At 42.9% G+C, this 14,273-nt stretch overlaps 1 protein-coding gene across 1 annotated transcript in view; it reads right to left on the bottom strand.

Annotated features, from left to right (window-relative positions):
• The window catches only part of SHANK1 (SH3 and multiple ankyrin repeat domains 1), a gene marked incomplete at its 5' end in the record, with an annotated part of 207,810 nt that overhangs the window by 148,866 nt on the left and 44,671 nt on the right, over positions 1-14,273 (bottom strand). Inside the window, 3 exons of the mRNA XM_018571098.1 lie at positions 3,391-3,504; positions 11,029-11,192; positions 13,171-13,453. Of these exons, the coding sequence (XP_018426600.1) occupies positions 3,391-3,504; positions 11,029-11,192; positions 13,171-13,453 (561 nt within the window). The remainder of the gene's footprint in view (positions 1-3,390; positions 3,505-11,028; positions 11,193-13,170; positions 13,454-14,273) is intronic.

Here is a 14,273-nt window from a genome sequence, read left to right as displayed (position 1 = left end):
GGCGGGGGGGGGGGGGTAATGTTCTGCCCCGGGCGCCCATAACTCTGGATACGCCACTGCTGGACCAGATCTATAGCTGTTAGGTGAAGGATATTAGTTTGGACCGAGTGGCCTGGGATTGGCTGCTACCCACAAAAACGGGGTTCTCCCTGAATACAGGGGTCACCCTGCTTAGGAGATCTGTATTTAGTCAAGGAAGAAGTGCAAAAGTACAAAAGAAGTGCCAAAGAAGTGCCAAAGTTTTAAGAGTTCGGAAATGTATTTTACTGGTTCTGTAAATGGCAAAAGGATAACATTAGTCAGCCAATGCATTTCGGACCTTGGTATGGACCTGGGCTAATGACCTGGGTTGGGGAGTAGCCTACAGGAGTCTAAATATTGATCATTAACCACTTCAAGACCAGGTGTTTAGACCCCCTTCCTGGCCAGGCCATTTTTCAGTATTCAGCGCTGCGGTACTTTGACTGACATTTATTCCGTCATGCAACGCTGTACTGAAATGCATTTTATACCATTTTTTGTGGACAGATAGAGCTTTCTTTTGGTGGTATTTATTCACCACTGGGGTTTTTATTTTTTACTATATTAAGGAAAAATGATTGAAATGTTTGGGGAAAAAACGTTTTATTTTCCATTATGTTAGGAAACAATAATTATTACCCATATTTTTGGTAAAATATAAAAAATGCGGTAACGCCGGGTAAATAGACACCAAACATGTCATGCTTTAAAATTGCGCGCACCCGCAAAATCGCAAAAAACTACCATACCCAAAATTGACAATAAGCGATGCTTTAAAAGCTTTTACAGCTCATCAGTTTAGTGTTATCAGTGATTGATGGCCATAGAACTATTGCTCTCATTCATTCCTTTTTATTTGTAACTTTACATTTTTTGGGGGGAAACCTTATTTTTTTTTCTTAGCCGGCGGATCGCTTGTATATTAACGGGCATCGCTGCCTGCTTTCAAATAACAGGAATTTCCCGCTCACGCGTGCGAGGGGGCTTGGCTGAGCGGACGTCTAAAGACGCCCACTCAGATCTAGAGAGCTCCTGGCCGGCCGTTTTTTTACAACGGCCGGTCGGGAAGTGGTTAAACATGGATGCAATGCTATGCAGGCTTCAATGCAAAACAATTAAAATATTTACTTTTTTCGAATCAGTGTGGGTGTATTTATGAATTTTTGCAAAAGCCTTTAATAATGCATTGTAGTGCAGCAGGAAGCAAATTAAAGATGCATGTCAGGGCATGCCCATAGTGCTTACACTACCAGATGCACTATAATGTGAATGAACCCTTACGGCCTATTCACTAGAGATGCACTGACATTTTGGCCGCCGAAACATATCGGCTGAAGATGGCACTTTTGTCAAAATGCCAAAAGTGCCATGTTTCAGCTGAAACTGCGGTGCATGCAGTGGCGTAACAACTGCCATAGCAACCCAGGCGGCCGCTATGGGGCCCGGGCACAGGGGGGCCCGGCCAGGGCATCCCTCTGATGCCGTGTGGGTCGCTATGGCATGTAAGGGTGCTGGCTGTCACTGACACAGCTCAGCAGCGGCTGTGAAGATCACTGATTTCCCCTCACAGCTGCTGCGGAGCTGTGTCAGTGACAGCCAGCAGCTGTGGCAGAAGAGGCCGGCATTCGCAGTGAAGGAGGAGGCGGGGCCAACCTAAGAGCAAGCCTGCCTCCTCTTACATCACTGGCCAGCGACCTAAGAGCAGGCGGGGCCTGTCGATAGAAGAGGAAGCGGGGCCCGGGGACCACGGGGTCAGACAGCACTGTCGGGTAAGAGGTGTGCAGGCCATCTGAGACCCTGCAGAGCCCACTATAGAGAGTCTATGGTGGGCTCTGCAGGGTCACTCTCAGGTGGGCTGTTTGGTATATCAGGTGGGCTCTGCAAGTGGCATAACTAGAAATCACAGGGCCCCATACAAAATATTGCTATGGGGCCCTGTGATTTCTAGTTACGCCCCTGGGTGCATGCCTGGTTTCTCTGCTCTGTGCGCTGCTCTGTGTCCCTGCATTTTGTCCATCTCCCTCTTTTAATTTGCACTCCACATTTACATCCAGGCACTTATATATGTAGAATAAGTGGTAATTAATCACAGTTCTGTAGCGCTTCCTTCATTTAACTATAATTAATTAATTAGACTTTGTGTTCACAGAATGGTGCCAGGATTCATGTGGCTGCTCCTATTGCTAGAAAGTGCGTCTGACTTGACTTGTTTAACTAGAATACGTGGTGTCCAGCAATGCCATTGTATTTTGTTACCATTGTAAGCTACGAGCAAATCAGCTTGGAGCTCACACAAGGGTGCAGGGCAGTGGTAGAGTGAGAACCTATTCAGGACTTGCAGTTTCAACCTCCGTTGACTTCCGTTCCATTTTCTCTTTTTTTTTAATCTTTATTTTTGAATTAAAATGACCTGGACAAACGTGTTTTTGTTTTTAGTTTTTTTACTTCCGTTCTGTTGTGATTGTATCTGTTTTTGTTCCGTTCCGCATCTTCACCAGGTTTGCAAAATACTTCCAGAAACAGCAGCAGGGAGCCCAACTTCTTTTAATGTAAGCACGCCCCCAGAACTACATTTACCAAGAGCCATGTCCCTAAGTATGGTGTGGGGGCAGGATCTTGGGATTCGAGGCACCATCATTGTTTTGCTGGGAAATAAACCAATGCATGCACATGGAGTGGGACAAAGAGAGGTGGGGATAGCAAAGTTCTGCAGTCCAGCAGCCAGGAAGGACAACGCTGTTTCAAATGTTGCTCATGGCCAGTTTTGTGTACCGTCCTTTTTTGCCATTTCACAAGCATGCTTAATTTTAAGGCTTGACATGTTTGGTATTGATTTATCAGACACAACCCTTTTTTTATATTTTAACAAAAAAATTGGCTATTATATTGTGTTTGTGAACACAAATTAATTTTAGTGTATTGTTGCTAAAACTAATAATTTGATAAACATTTGCGCAAATATTGTTCAAAATAAAAAATTACAACTAGCATTGTTTTCATATTCTACAGGACCTCTTCTTTTGGAAAATATATAATTGTCTGGGAGTTTTAAATAATTTTCTAGCCAAAAATGTAGTGCAAAAATTAAGATATTGCTCCGGAACGCAAAGGGCTAAATAGTATATTTCTTTATACCAGCCAGACCAAAAACAGGGACGGTTATGAAGTAAAGTGGGATTTGGTTTCAAAGGAGTCACAGCCCCCCCAAATGAGCAATGTGTGTGTGTTTTAATGGCTCTCTATTAGTGCAGACGTTGCATTTCTGTGAGCGGACCGAAGACCCTGAAATATTTCCTGCTTCTGCTTGTTTCAGCTCATTAGACACTTAATAAATCGAAGAATATCTTTAAAATGAGAACCTTCTGGTACCTTGTTTTCCTTCTTGGGGTTTTGTTGGAATTTCCTCCACGCAGTCTGAAGGGAACCATCCATTGCGACCTCTGGCATTTCCTTCCCAGAATCCTCCTTCGCCCACACTGAGAACTGGAAAACACAAAAGGGTATTGCTCAAGTCAATCTGTTAGTTTTAAAGCAAGATTAAAGAACAACTCTGAGAAAATCAAAACCTTTCCCTTGCAGTAGACTACCCACACCCTGCAAGAATTAAAGGATTATTAAACCCACGCATTATTTTGCATATATCCAAAGCTAGGAAGCAGTAGATATATGCAAAAACATTTAAAAAAACAAAAAAGTTAAAAAAAAAAGGTTTTAACCACTTGCTGACCGGGGTGTTTACACCCCCTTCCTGTCCAGGCCATTTTTCAGTATTCAGCGCTGCAGTACTTTGGCTGACATTTATTCCGTCATGCAATGCTGTACTAAAACTAATTGTATACCATTTTTTGGAGACGCATAGTGCTTTCTTTTGGTGGTATTTATTCACCACTGGGTGTATAAAAAAGTACAGAATATTTTTTTTCAAATGGTTTTCCCTTTATTATTTTAGGAAACATTAATTTTTACCCAATTTTTTGGTAAAATATAAAAGGCGGAGTCACGTCGGATAAATAGACACCAAACATGTCAAGCCTTAAAATTGCACGCGGCCACAAAATCGCAAAAAGAAACACCATAGCCAAAATTGCCCATAGACGACGCTTTACAAGATTTTACAGCTCATCAGTTAAGTGTTATCAGTGATTAATGGCCCGATAATTATTGCTCTCATTGCGACGTTTGCGGCGATATGTAACGCGTGCCCGCATAATTAGAGCAATCGCCGTTTTGGCGTGTAGGCGCATCTAACGCATTTTTTGCGCATCCATGTGGGGGACTTTAAAACATTTTGTGGGGTTTTTTTTGTTTTGTGTGTGTAAATTTGTATTTATTTTGTGAGCATTTTTTTTTTTTACTTTTTTTACACTTAACTTTATTGTTATCACATAGGGTGCTAAAAAGTGCGCTATGTGATAACAAATTACAGTTACAGGTCTCCTTTACGGAGACATCAGGGGTCTCTAAGACCCCTAATGTCACCTAGGGACCCCCAGAGAAGCTGATGAAGCACAGATCTGCTTCATCAGCTTCTCTCCGGTTTCTGTACCGGAGAGTGACAGAGGAATGCGGAAGTGATGTAATATACATCACTTCCTGCATTCAGAGACCGGGAGGAGAATGGAGGGAACTCGCGTACTCCGTTCTCAGTGCACAGAGCCACATCACCCGGGATGGATGGACGCCCGGGATCGGGGGGGACAGCGATGGTGCATCATACAAGCGATCGGGCGTCTTTACAGACGCTGGACTGCTTGTATGTAAACGGCCATCGCTGGCCATTTAAAATCCAGGCGGTTTCCCGCTCGTGCGCGCCAGTCTTTGCCGCACACTCCCGTCCGAAGATCTGAAGATTCTCGGGCAGCAGCAAAGGATCTTGGGGCAGGCGCATGCACAGTTCAGATCTTTGGCTGGGAGACGAGGAGAGACGCAAGGTAAGTCAATGGAGCAGCGTGCATCCGAACAGACTCCGTGGGAAAGGAAGTGCCAGAAAGAGACCTGCACCAGCGCTGGAGGAACTTCTGAAAACTGCAGGAAAGAAGATGATGATGATGATAATCAGATCAAGAGGCATCATTTAAGGTAAGTCCTTACATTAGAATTGGGAGGGTGGAAAAAAAGATTTGCCTTTAATGTCACTTTAAGTGCTCATTTTGTTTATGGGGCTCAAAAAAAAGTAGGGGTGGGCAACTCCAGCCCTCCAGCTGCGCTTTAACTACAAATCCATACATGCCTCTGCGAGTCATGCCTTTAACTGTCAGTCTTGCAAAGCCTTTTGGGACTTGTAGTTCCAAAACAGCTGGAGGGTTGGAGATGCCCACCCCTGTACTAACCTGATTCTTGGTCCCTCTGGGCTGCTAGACCGGTCCCCAAAGCATCTTCTCCCCTGGGCTCTAGCAGTGCAAGGGCCATTGATGACATCACGTCTTATGCAGGTCCATTGACTTGCATTAGCCTTGAGGACACTGAGGGAACAATCCACAGCTGGAGCGGAGGGGAAGAGAGGTTAGTGCCGATCGCCATGGGACTGAGGATCAGGTGAGTAAAAGAGCTTTATTGAATCCCCTAGACAAAACGAGCACTTAACCCTTGCAGTAGCCCCACTGCAAGGGTAAGTTTTTTTCCCAGGGTTCTTCTTTAAATGAATAGAGCAGAATGAAGGTATGCAAACTTTACTTTTACTTTAAATAAAAGATGATGTTGCCTTTGCTGAATAATAAAAAGTAGATAATATAGTAGAAAACTGCATGGCGTCACAGCTCTGGACACTGCCATGAATGTTGTCTGCACTGGAACTTTAAACCAGACAGACTTAGTTAAAAACATGTTACTTAAAGTGTATGAAGCCCAAACCTTGTTTGGGTGTTGGATATGGTGGGGAGGGATTAGAACCCTGACAGATTTGTATTGCTGTCTGTGTCCCTGTTAGGGAGATTCACCCTCTCTTACTTGTCCTGGTGGCCATTACTGAAAGTGAAAGAAAATCCCAGATTTTGGGTTGTAACAAGAACAGGAATAGATGGGAAATCTTCCAATGGGGACAATAGTTCTGCTGACCACCAGGGATTTCCTTCACTTTGGAGGGATTTCCTCTCACTTCCTGTTGTGGCTATCGGACAGGAAATTAAGAAAAAACGGTGCACAGGTGGCAATACAAAAGCTGCAAGTGGTTCAAACCCTGCCTTTTCTATCCAAAACTAACAAAAAGTTTTGCCTTCAGTTCTATTTTAATCCCTTTGTGACTGTAATACAACGTTAAAAGTCCTAATATAAAATGTCCTTTGACACGGGAACAGTAAAACAACCTTGCAGCAGAGAACTAGGAATGTTCAACTGTGTGCGCTTCTAGTTCTCAGACTCACTGCCAATCCAATCAAATTAGTCACGCAGTTATTGTTAAGTTAACTGAGGCATACAATGTTGCTAAACCTGGACTGGGCGTCTATGCTTCAAAAAGAAATCCTGATATAGTTTTTTTGGAATCGAGTACAAGTATCTAAAAAAATTTTCGGTACTCGCCGATACCAAATATTGATACCGGAAGTTATATTAAAGAAGCCAAGTGGCGTGTAATGACTCACCACCCGGCTTTCTGATTAGTCAGGAAGCTGGCTTCATGCTCCCTCGTCACCAGGTGACAAAGAAGCATGGCACCGGTTTTCTGGCCAATCAGGAACCCATGGGGCGTTTAATGACTTGCCACCCGACTTCCTGACTGGCCAGCTTCCAGAAGAGTCATTACACACCGCCCGGCTACCTGATTCACTGGAAAGCCGACTCCATGCTCTTTCATCAACAGGTGATGAGGAAGCATGGAGCTGGCTTTCTGGACAATCAGGAAAAACTTCAGGTATCAAGAAGCCGGGCGGCAAGTCATTACACGCCGCCTGGCTTTCTGATTGGCCAGCTTCATTACCCACCCCCTGGCATTCTGATTGTCTGGAAAGCCAGCTCCATACTCCCTGATGACAAGGGAGCATGGATCCGGCTTCCTGTCCTATCAGGAAGCCGGGCGGCGTGTAGTGACTCGCCGCCCAGCTTCCTGAAACCGGAAGTTCCGGTATCGGGATAAGTATCGGGAGCATTTGGGCGAGTACATGTACTCGCCCAAATACTCGTTATCTGCACCTACACTACTAATATTGTTATCAGTGCATCCCTACTGGTCACAAAAGTGTTAAACTGACCTTGTCACCATGGGGTCACCTATTAAAGAAAGGCCAACACTGCTCACAAAACAAACAAAAAAAATCTATATTTACCATTCTAGCAGGCTGTGCCTTTGTGGAATATAACATGGGTGCAAAAAATGAAAAAAGGGCCTCAGTCATGAAGGGGTTAAATGCAACCCCATCAAGGCTCTTCCTGCCATACAAGCATCAGGTATTACACATCGGAATGTGTGGAATAACTGCAGTGGTCCAAGACGGCATTTGAAGACACAGGCTGCTGGAAAGGTAACCATAGATGGGCTTCTTTTACAGGACTAGCCTTCTATTATAAGTGACCCTGTGGTGGAAGGGGCACTTTAAAGTTGAACTGCAGGCAGACATAAAAGACACAGCTTATTGTAACTCTGTAACCATTAAAGGATATCTATGGTCAAAATCTAAATCTGTAATTATATACTTAATTTCCAGAAGTTGTATCCCATGTCTTATAACCATACCCATCTAGAAGTTTGTAAACTTATCAAAGTTGCCCATAGCATGGACTTCCTCAATGCACTAACACAATGTCACTCAGCCCAGTAAACATGAACTTCCTTGTATCACAACTCACACAGAGCCTGCCTTCTAAACTACAACTCAATGTCCGAACAATGTAACATTGTCATTGCTTGCTGGAAGCAATACATGATGGGATATGTAGCCTTGAGAAATTGTGAGCAGCTAGGAAAGAGATGCAAAGCAAACTGGGAATCCAGGAGGTTGCTGGAAGTGATGGGCAGAGAGAAGGCAGCGCTCACTACATGAAAGGGATTTTTATTCTAGTAAGCTTTGATTGCATCAAAAACAACTCTAGTACGTATTCCTATTACAATGCTGATGTTATAACAGGATAGTGTATGCTGGGACTTTACAACTCTTTTAAAATATCCCCACATTTATTACTATATATGGAGCCTAACTACATTACAACAATAAATAATAAAGGTTCAGTTGGGCTTTAATGTTCAAAAGTTGCAGGGTCTGCATTAATTTGGGCACCAATGAGCCTTACAAAGAATCTCATAAAGATAAAACTCTAATTGAAGGCAATGGCCCAGGGCAGACCTCTAGACTACAGAACACCTCAAGACTGGAGGAAGAGGACATTTAAATGTTTTGTTTACAAAATCATAGTTTGTGCAGACTGAAGTGTAAATGACACATTTTAATAACAAATGATTAAATATTTTGTATAGTAGCTATATGATTTGCAGCAAATGGTGCATAGTGAAGTTAAATGCATGTGAGTTTGATTATTTGATGCAGGTGTCTTGTACCCCTCGAGATACATTGGACGTCCCATTCTTATTTTTCTGGATGTAAACGTCTGTCATGACGTTTACGTCATGAAAACGTCTGAAACAAAAATCAGTTCCTAGAATTGTATCTTATAATTGTTAGCATATTTACCACTAGATGGCAGTGTTGGCCATGCTGAGAAAAGTACTGTAAATGTGTAAGTTACACTCTTAGGAAGTAATGTGAAAGGGGAAACCCCCAGATAGAATAATCTTATCAATGAATGTTAATATCTTTAAAACCTTTTTTACTGACAATATTTTTTAATTGCATACACACAGGCAAAGCAGCTATAAATGTCCCTCCCATTCCCCTGCAAATCTAGCCAACTTAGCCTGCCTGACTAAAACAATACTCTACAGCAGGTGTAGGCAAACTTTGGCCTGCAGCTGAGGTGCAAGTAACACTCCCATGAGGCATTGAAAGACTCTTACAGCTGAAGGTATGGCTCCCAAATTCAGAGGCATGATGGGAATTGTACTGCCACCACTACTGTGGGGCAGGAGTTTGCCTACTCATTCTCTACAGTTAGTAATGACAGGGAGCACCTACAATGGTCCTAGGAACCAAAGAGCATATGATCATTGCCTAGGCTGGAGGGTCAGAGATTGCCAACCCATGCTCTACAGTTAGTAATGACAAGAAGCACCTACAATGGTCATGGAAACCAAAGAGCACGCGATCATTGCCTACGCTGGAGGCACAGAGTTTGCCTACCCATGCTCTATGGTTAGTAAGGACAGGACGCACCCATAATAGTCCTAGAAACCAAAGAGCAGGTGATCATTGCCTAGGCTGGAGGGCAGGAGTTTGTCTACCCATGCTCTACAGTTAGTAATGACATGAAGCACCTACAATGGCCCTAGGAATTTAAGAGCAGGTGATCATTGCCTAGGCTGGAGGGCCGGAGTTTGCCTACCTATGCTCTATGGTTAGTAATGACAGGAAGCACCCCCAATGGTCAAAGGAACCAAAGAGCAGGTGATCATTGCCTAGGCTTTAGATCTTAAAGAATATTTGCAAACTCTGTGGTTTATTTTTAATTTATGGAAGGAAAGATACTTTTTTACTCAAATAATAATTTGGTGGTGCTGACATGTGTCCTACTGACGGTAAACAGTCTGCAGCTCATCCAAGTGAACTAATTGAGCTGAGGAAACCACTTGGATAAACAAGTTCAACATTACAAAACACATCCAGCTGAATGCAGCTAGCTATTGCCAGGCTGTTTTGTAAATATATTTTATGTTTTTATTATGTTTATTAGTATGTTAAATATATTAAAACTCTTCAGTCGTGTAAATATGAAATATTACATATTGAATATTTCATATTTATCATTTGCACCCAGCAGGTGTGGAAATCAACAACTTTCTGGAATCTAACATCAAGCGGTGTTGTGCTGAAACAGTCCTGACATGAAGGAGAAATCAGATTACACGCGCAGCTGAATAACTTGCAGAAGGGACTTCTTCCCTCCATTTTCTAGAAGAGAAGGAACTGCTTGGATGAGTAACTTATACCCAAGCTTCCAGCAAGCATGAAAGCAGTGCTGGTCTTTTTTTTATTAGAAAACATATGATGCCATGTAAACCGAGTGTCATGGATGAGATGTGTCCTGTATTAAAGCAATCTTTTTCTTAACCCTTGTAGTGAGGCTAGCCCTGCACTGCAAGGGTTAAGTGCTTGTTTGTGTCTAGGTGCAAAAATAAAAAAAGTTATACTCACCTGAATCTCCGGCACTCTCTCCAGTCTGCCGCCTCCTCCACTGCAGCGATTGTATATCTCTTGGTGTCCTCAAGTCCTATACTTGTTACATACACTTGACCCTTGCAGTGTGGGGGTAGTCCCACTGCAAGAGTTAAAAAGTTCCCGCCGAGTTCTGCTTTAATCAGCCATGTACACCTTCCCTTTAATAAATCTACTGAACTGTGCACCCAGGAAGGTGACACCCTTGTCACCATTTCAGGAATAGGACTTCCTTTCTCACTTCACTGCTAAGGTGAAGAAAAAGTTTGCCTGGAGTTCTGCTTTAATGTTGATTTGTGAAATGCCGATTTTATACAACAATAATTATTATTATTTATAATAATAAAAAAATGTAAAAAAAACTTTCTACAAAACATGAGTTCATAAGCTCGTAAAACCCTCAAAAAAGTATTTTCATAAATTGACCATATGGCCAATAGTCATGATACTTCCTGCAACACCCAAGCTCCGCCCAAGCCCAGGTGGGCAGCACAGCCATAGAAGACCCAAGATTTTTGGAATGAAACCATCCAACCTCTAGAAGAGCTTCCCACGCCCATTTATAGTAGCCCAGCCTGCTTCTGCTGAACAGTAATCATTTTTGTAGACAGTGCCAATATTTAATGATTCCTTTACACACACCAAGGAAAATGCTTTAATAATTTTAGAGTGTATGTTGCAAATTGCCTTCATCTAATAAAACATATCCCCCAAAGGACCACCTTAATACAGCAAGTCTTTTCTTTTTTACCTTTGACTTTTTCTCCTTTGCTGAGAGATATTTCTCCTTCGCCTTGTGCCTGGTACGGCTTTATGACCACAAAGGTTCGACCTGGCACAGCTGAGTAGAGCTTCCGCTTCATGCGCTGATTCACAGTCCCACCAGCAGGGGGCTCTTTAGTAGAACCACTGGAACTGAAAGAGATAAAAGGAAGAATTGGTGACTACTAAATTATAACATACAACTTTTTTGTTTAATGTATTATTGGTATTAGGGATACAGCGAAACCAATACTAGTATCGGTGTCGATACCGAGTATTTGGGCAAGTACTCGTACTTATCCTGATACTGGAACTGGAGATTTCCCCTGACCAGCAGTGCCGCGAGGGAACATGGAGCTGTCTTCCCGGCCAATCAGGAAGCTGGGCCGCTGGTAATTACCCGCCTCCCTGATTGGCGGTCACACATTCCACCGAGAAAAAAACTGGACGGGATTACGTTAAAACGTGTGACCACGTCACCGGTCACACATTCTAATGTAGTCACAAACTAGTATGCATATGTTGCTTTTACCAAGCAGAACAAAGCAACAGGTTCCCTTTAATGCTCATATCCCCAGGAGCACACACTACTTTTTTCCTGCTCTGTCAGATGCCAAGAACCAATGGAAATATCTGATACCTATGGGTATAGAGGAGCATGTTATCCATGTGATGATGCTGGAGCTTGATGACTGTCCCAGTGTGACTTGGGACAGAGGGAGTCCAAAGCCCTGTGGAAACACCAGCTAGACCAACTCAGAACTTGTACAAAGCTTCCTTTTCTCATTCCAGGCAGCAGAACAGTGGTACAAGGGAGGAAAAAAGTGCATATTTCTGGCAGCATTATTTGGTTCCTCCTAGTGGCTCCTACATCACTATAGGACATGATGTAAGGACCAGCAAAGGAAACCACAAAAAAACACAGTAGGGGAACTCAAGCATCTGGACACCCATATAGGTGTTGAATGTGAAAATTCTTCAGTTGGCTTTGCAACAAAGCAAAGATTCTACAAGCCAGTACAAGGCCATATAAGTTTAACGTTTATTCTTGTACAGGAGTGATTTGTTTTGATTTTGATTTCAGCCACAGAGTTCCTTTAATATTATAATGATTAATTCAATCATTACTAATATATTCCGGCCTGGGATCAGATGTGGAGGGGATTAGAACTTAATCACATATCAAAGCTCTTCTACTGAACTGCAGTATCCGTTTACAAAAGTTATCTGTAGTGGTAGACCAATATTTCCAAATATATGGCTGATATTCAATCCGGTAATGACACAGCAGACAACCAACTGTTATTTTTTCCAATAGGTCTAAAAGGCTGCACAGCAGTCATGTAAATGTCAAATATCTCTTTATACAGGTGTCAGCACTTCAACATCTATCTACTTTAACATCAGCTGGGAATGTTGTTAGTATCACTTTTAAATAAAATACCCGTTTGCTTTTATCATTAGAAGGCCTCCATGCTGGCCTTATGTGTAATAGCCTGTGTGGGCGAGCTTTGGGCTTGTATCTATGTCATCAGAAAAGGTTCTGAGATCATTAAGAATTCATGGAAGGGAGCATTTGACTTGCAGCTGACCTCTTTCTAACCCTCTTTAAGCAGGTTCTGCATTTACATAGACTTGTATGGGAATTAGGGTGCCACCTTTTCTTCAAGTGAAACCCGAACACTCTAGTGCCGCGCACAGCAATTTTTTTTTAGAATATAGAGGAGACAGATTTTTGGGCTATGCACACTCCCAGGTGGGCTGTCTGGGCTATGGTGTCTCCCCAGGGGTCCGCAGGCATGCAGCATGGTGTCAGGGAGCCGGAGGATGAGGAGAAGGCAATGACAGATGCGGCTGCCGAGGTCCCCGTCATGCGCGATCTGGGGCAGCGGCATCTGCCTGAAACCGGATCTTATATATATATATTTATCTCTGCTTGCTAGCCATAGATATATGCAAAAACACCGGAGGGTTTAACAACCCTTTAATTAAAAGAAACATTCAAATATTGACTTTTAGGTACTGAACAAGACAAACTATATAAATGAGTCATGACTATTATCCTTTCAAAAACCTGTAAAAAAAAAAAGTAATACAGTATATTTTTTAACTGTCATCTATTTAAATCTACCTGGGGCGTCCACGTGGCTGTTTCTTTGACTCCTCCGTGTGGCGACCTCGTGAAGGTGATCGGCTTCGAGCCCCTCGTGGGCTACTGGAGCTTCGTAGAGTTCCTCCTGAGGATTTTTGTCCCTGCAGAGTGACAGTGTTGGCAGTGGATGCGGAGAAGACCATCCAGTCAGGCAGTGAGAGGCTGTTGTCGCTATTGGCACGGAGAAGAACATGGGGAACGGAGAGAGCTTTTCCACTTTCTCTGCGATGGACGGCATAGGAAGGAGATTCTTGAAAGGGTACTGTAAAAAAATAAAAGATGGATAACTAAGGATGGGTGAAAGGAGCACAATAAGGACATGAAGTTAGGTGCCCACAGATAAAAGAACTGCAAAAAAACAGATTGGATGAAGTGGGAAGGTTCAATCTGCTACTAGCCCTTCACTGCGCCCATGACCCTGTCTGCAAGATCTCCCAGCATGCCTGAGGAAACCTAACTGGCTTCTTTAGATAAGCTATTATTACCAGCCTACATTACTTCCTGTGTCATGGCCACAGTTAGAAGCCACATGTAACAAGGACACACATGTAATCTGCACAGTACGTAGGAAAGGCATCATTTTCTGACCGCACAATACTATAACCGTTCAACTGCTGTTCCTATCATCTGCTGTAACCTGATGTTAAAGAATAAACACCTCTTTTGAATGAATCGGTATTGACGAGTTCAGCTATCTGACGAGGATTGTCCGCAGTGAGTATATCTGCTTATACAGGCCAGGCATAGAGGTCTCAGCAAGGGATATATTTCGCTATCACAATGATCGGAGTCAGAATAGTTACCAATACACAGGTAAGATTGTGCTGCTATCACTACCATCAATTGTGGGTAAACTGATCTATTCTGTGTCTGTGAAGGCTCTCATTCATCCAGGTCATGGTATTCTTGTAAAAAAATAAGTCAAGGCAACTGGACGTGCTGTATTTTTATTTAAGGTATTTCACTGGTCATCCAGCCAGCTTTCTCAATTCTGAATTCAGAAAGCTGGTGGGATGACCAGTGAAATGTCTTCAAGAACAATATAGCAAGTCCAGTTGCCTTGACTTATTTTTTTACAGATG

The sequence above is a fragment of the Nanorana parkeri genome, unplaced genomic scaffold, assembly GCF_000935625.1.
Source record: "Nanorana parkeri isolate BGI_ZX_2015 unplaced genomic scaffold, ASM93562v1 scaffold1675, whole genome shotgun sequence".
Classification (NCBI taxonomy): domain Eukaryota; kingdom Metazoa; phylum Chordata; class Amphibia; order Anura; family Dicroglossidae; genus Nanorana; species Nanorana parkeri.
Note: the sequence above shows the minus strand (reverse complement) of the source record. Positions and strands in the feature narration are given on the sequence as shown.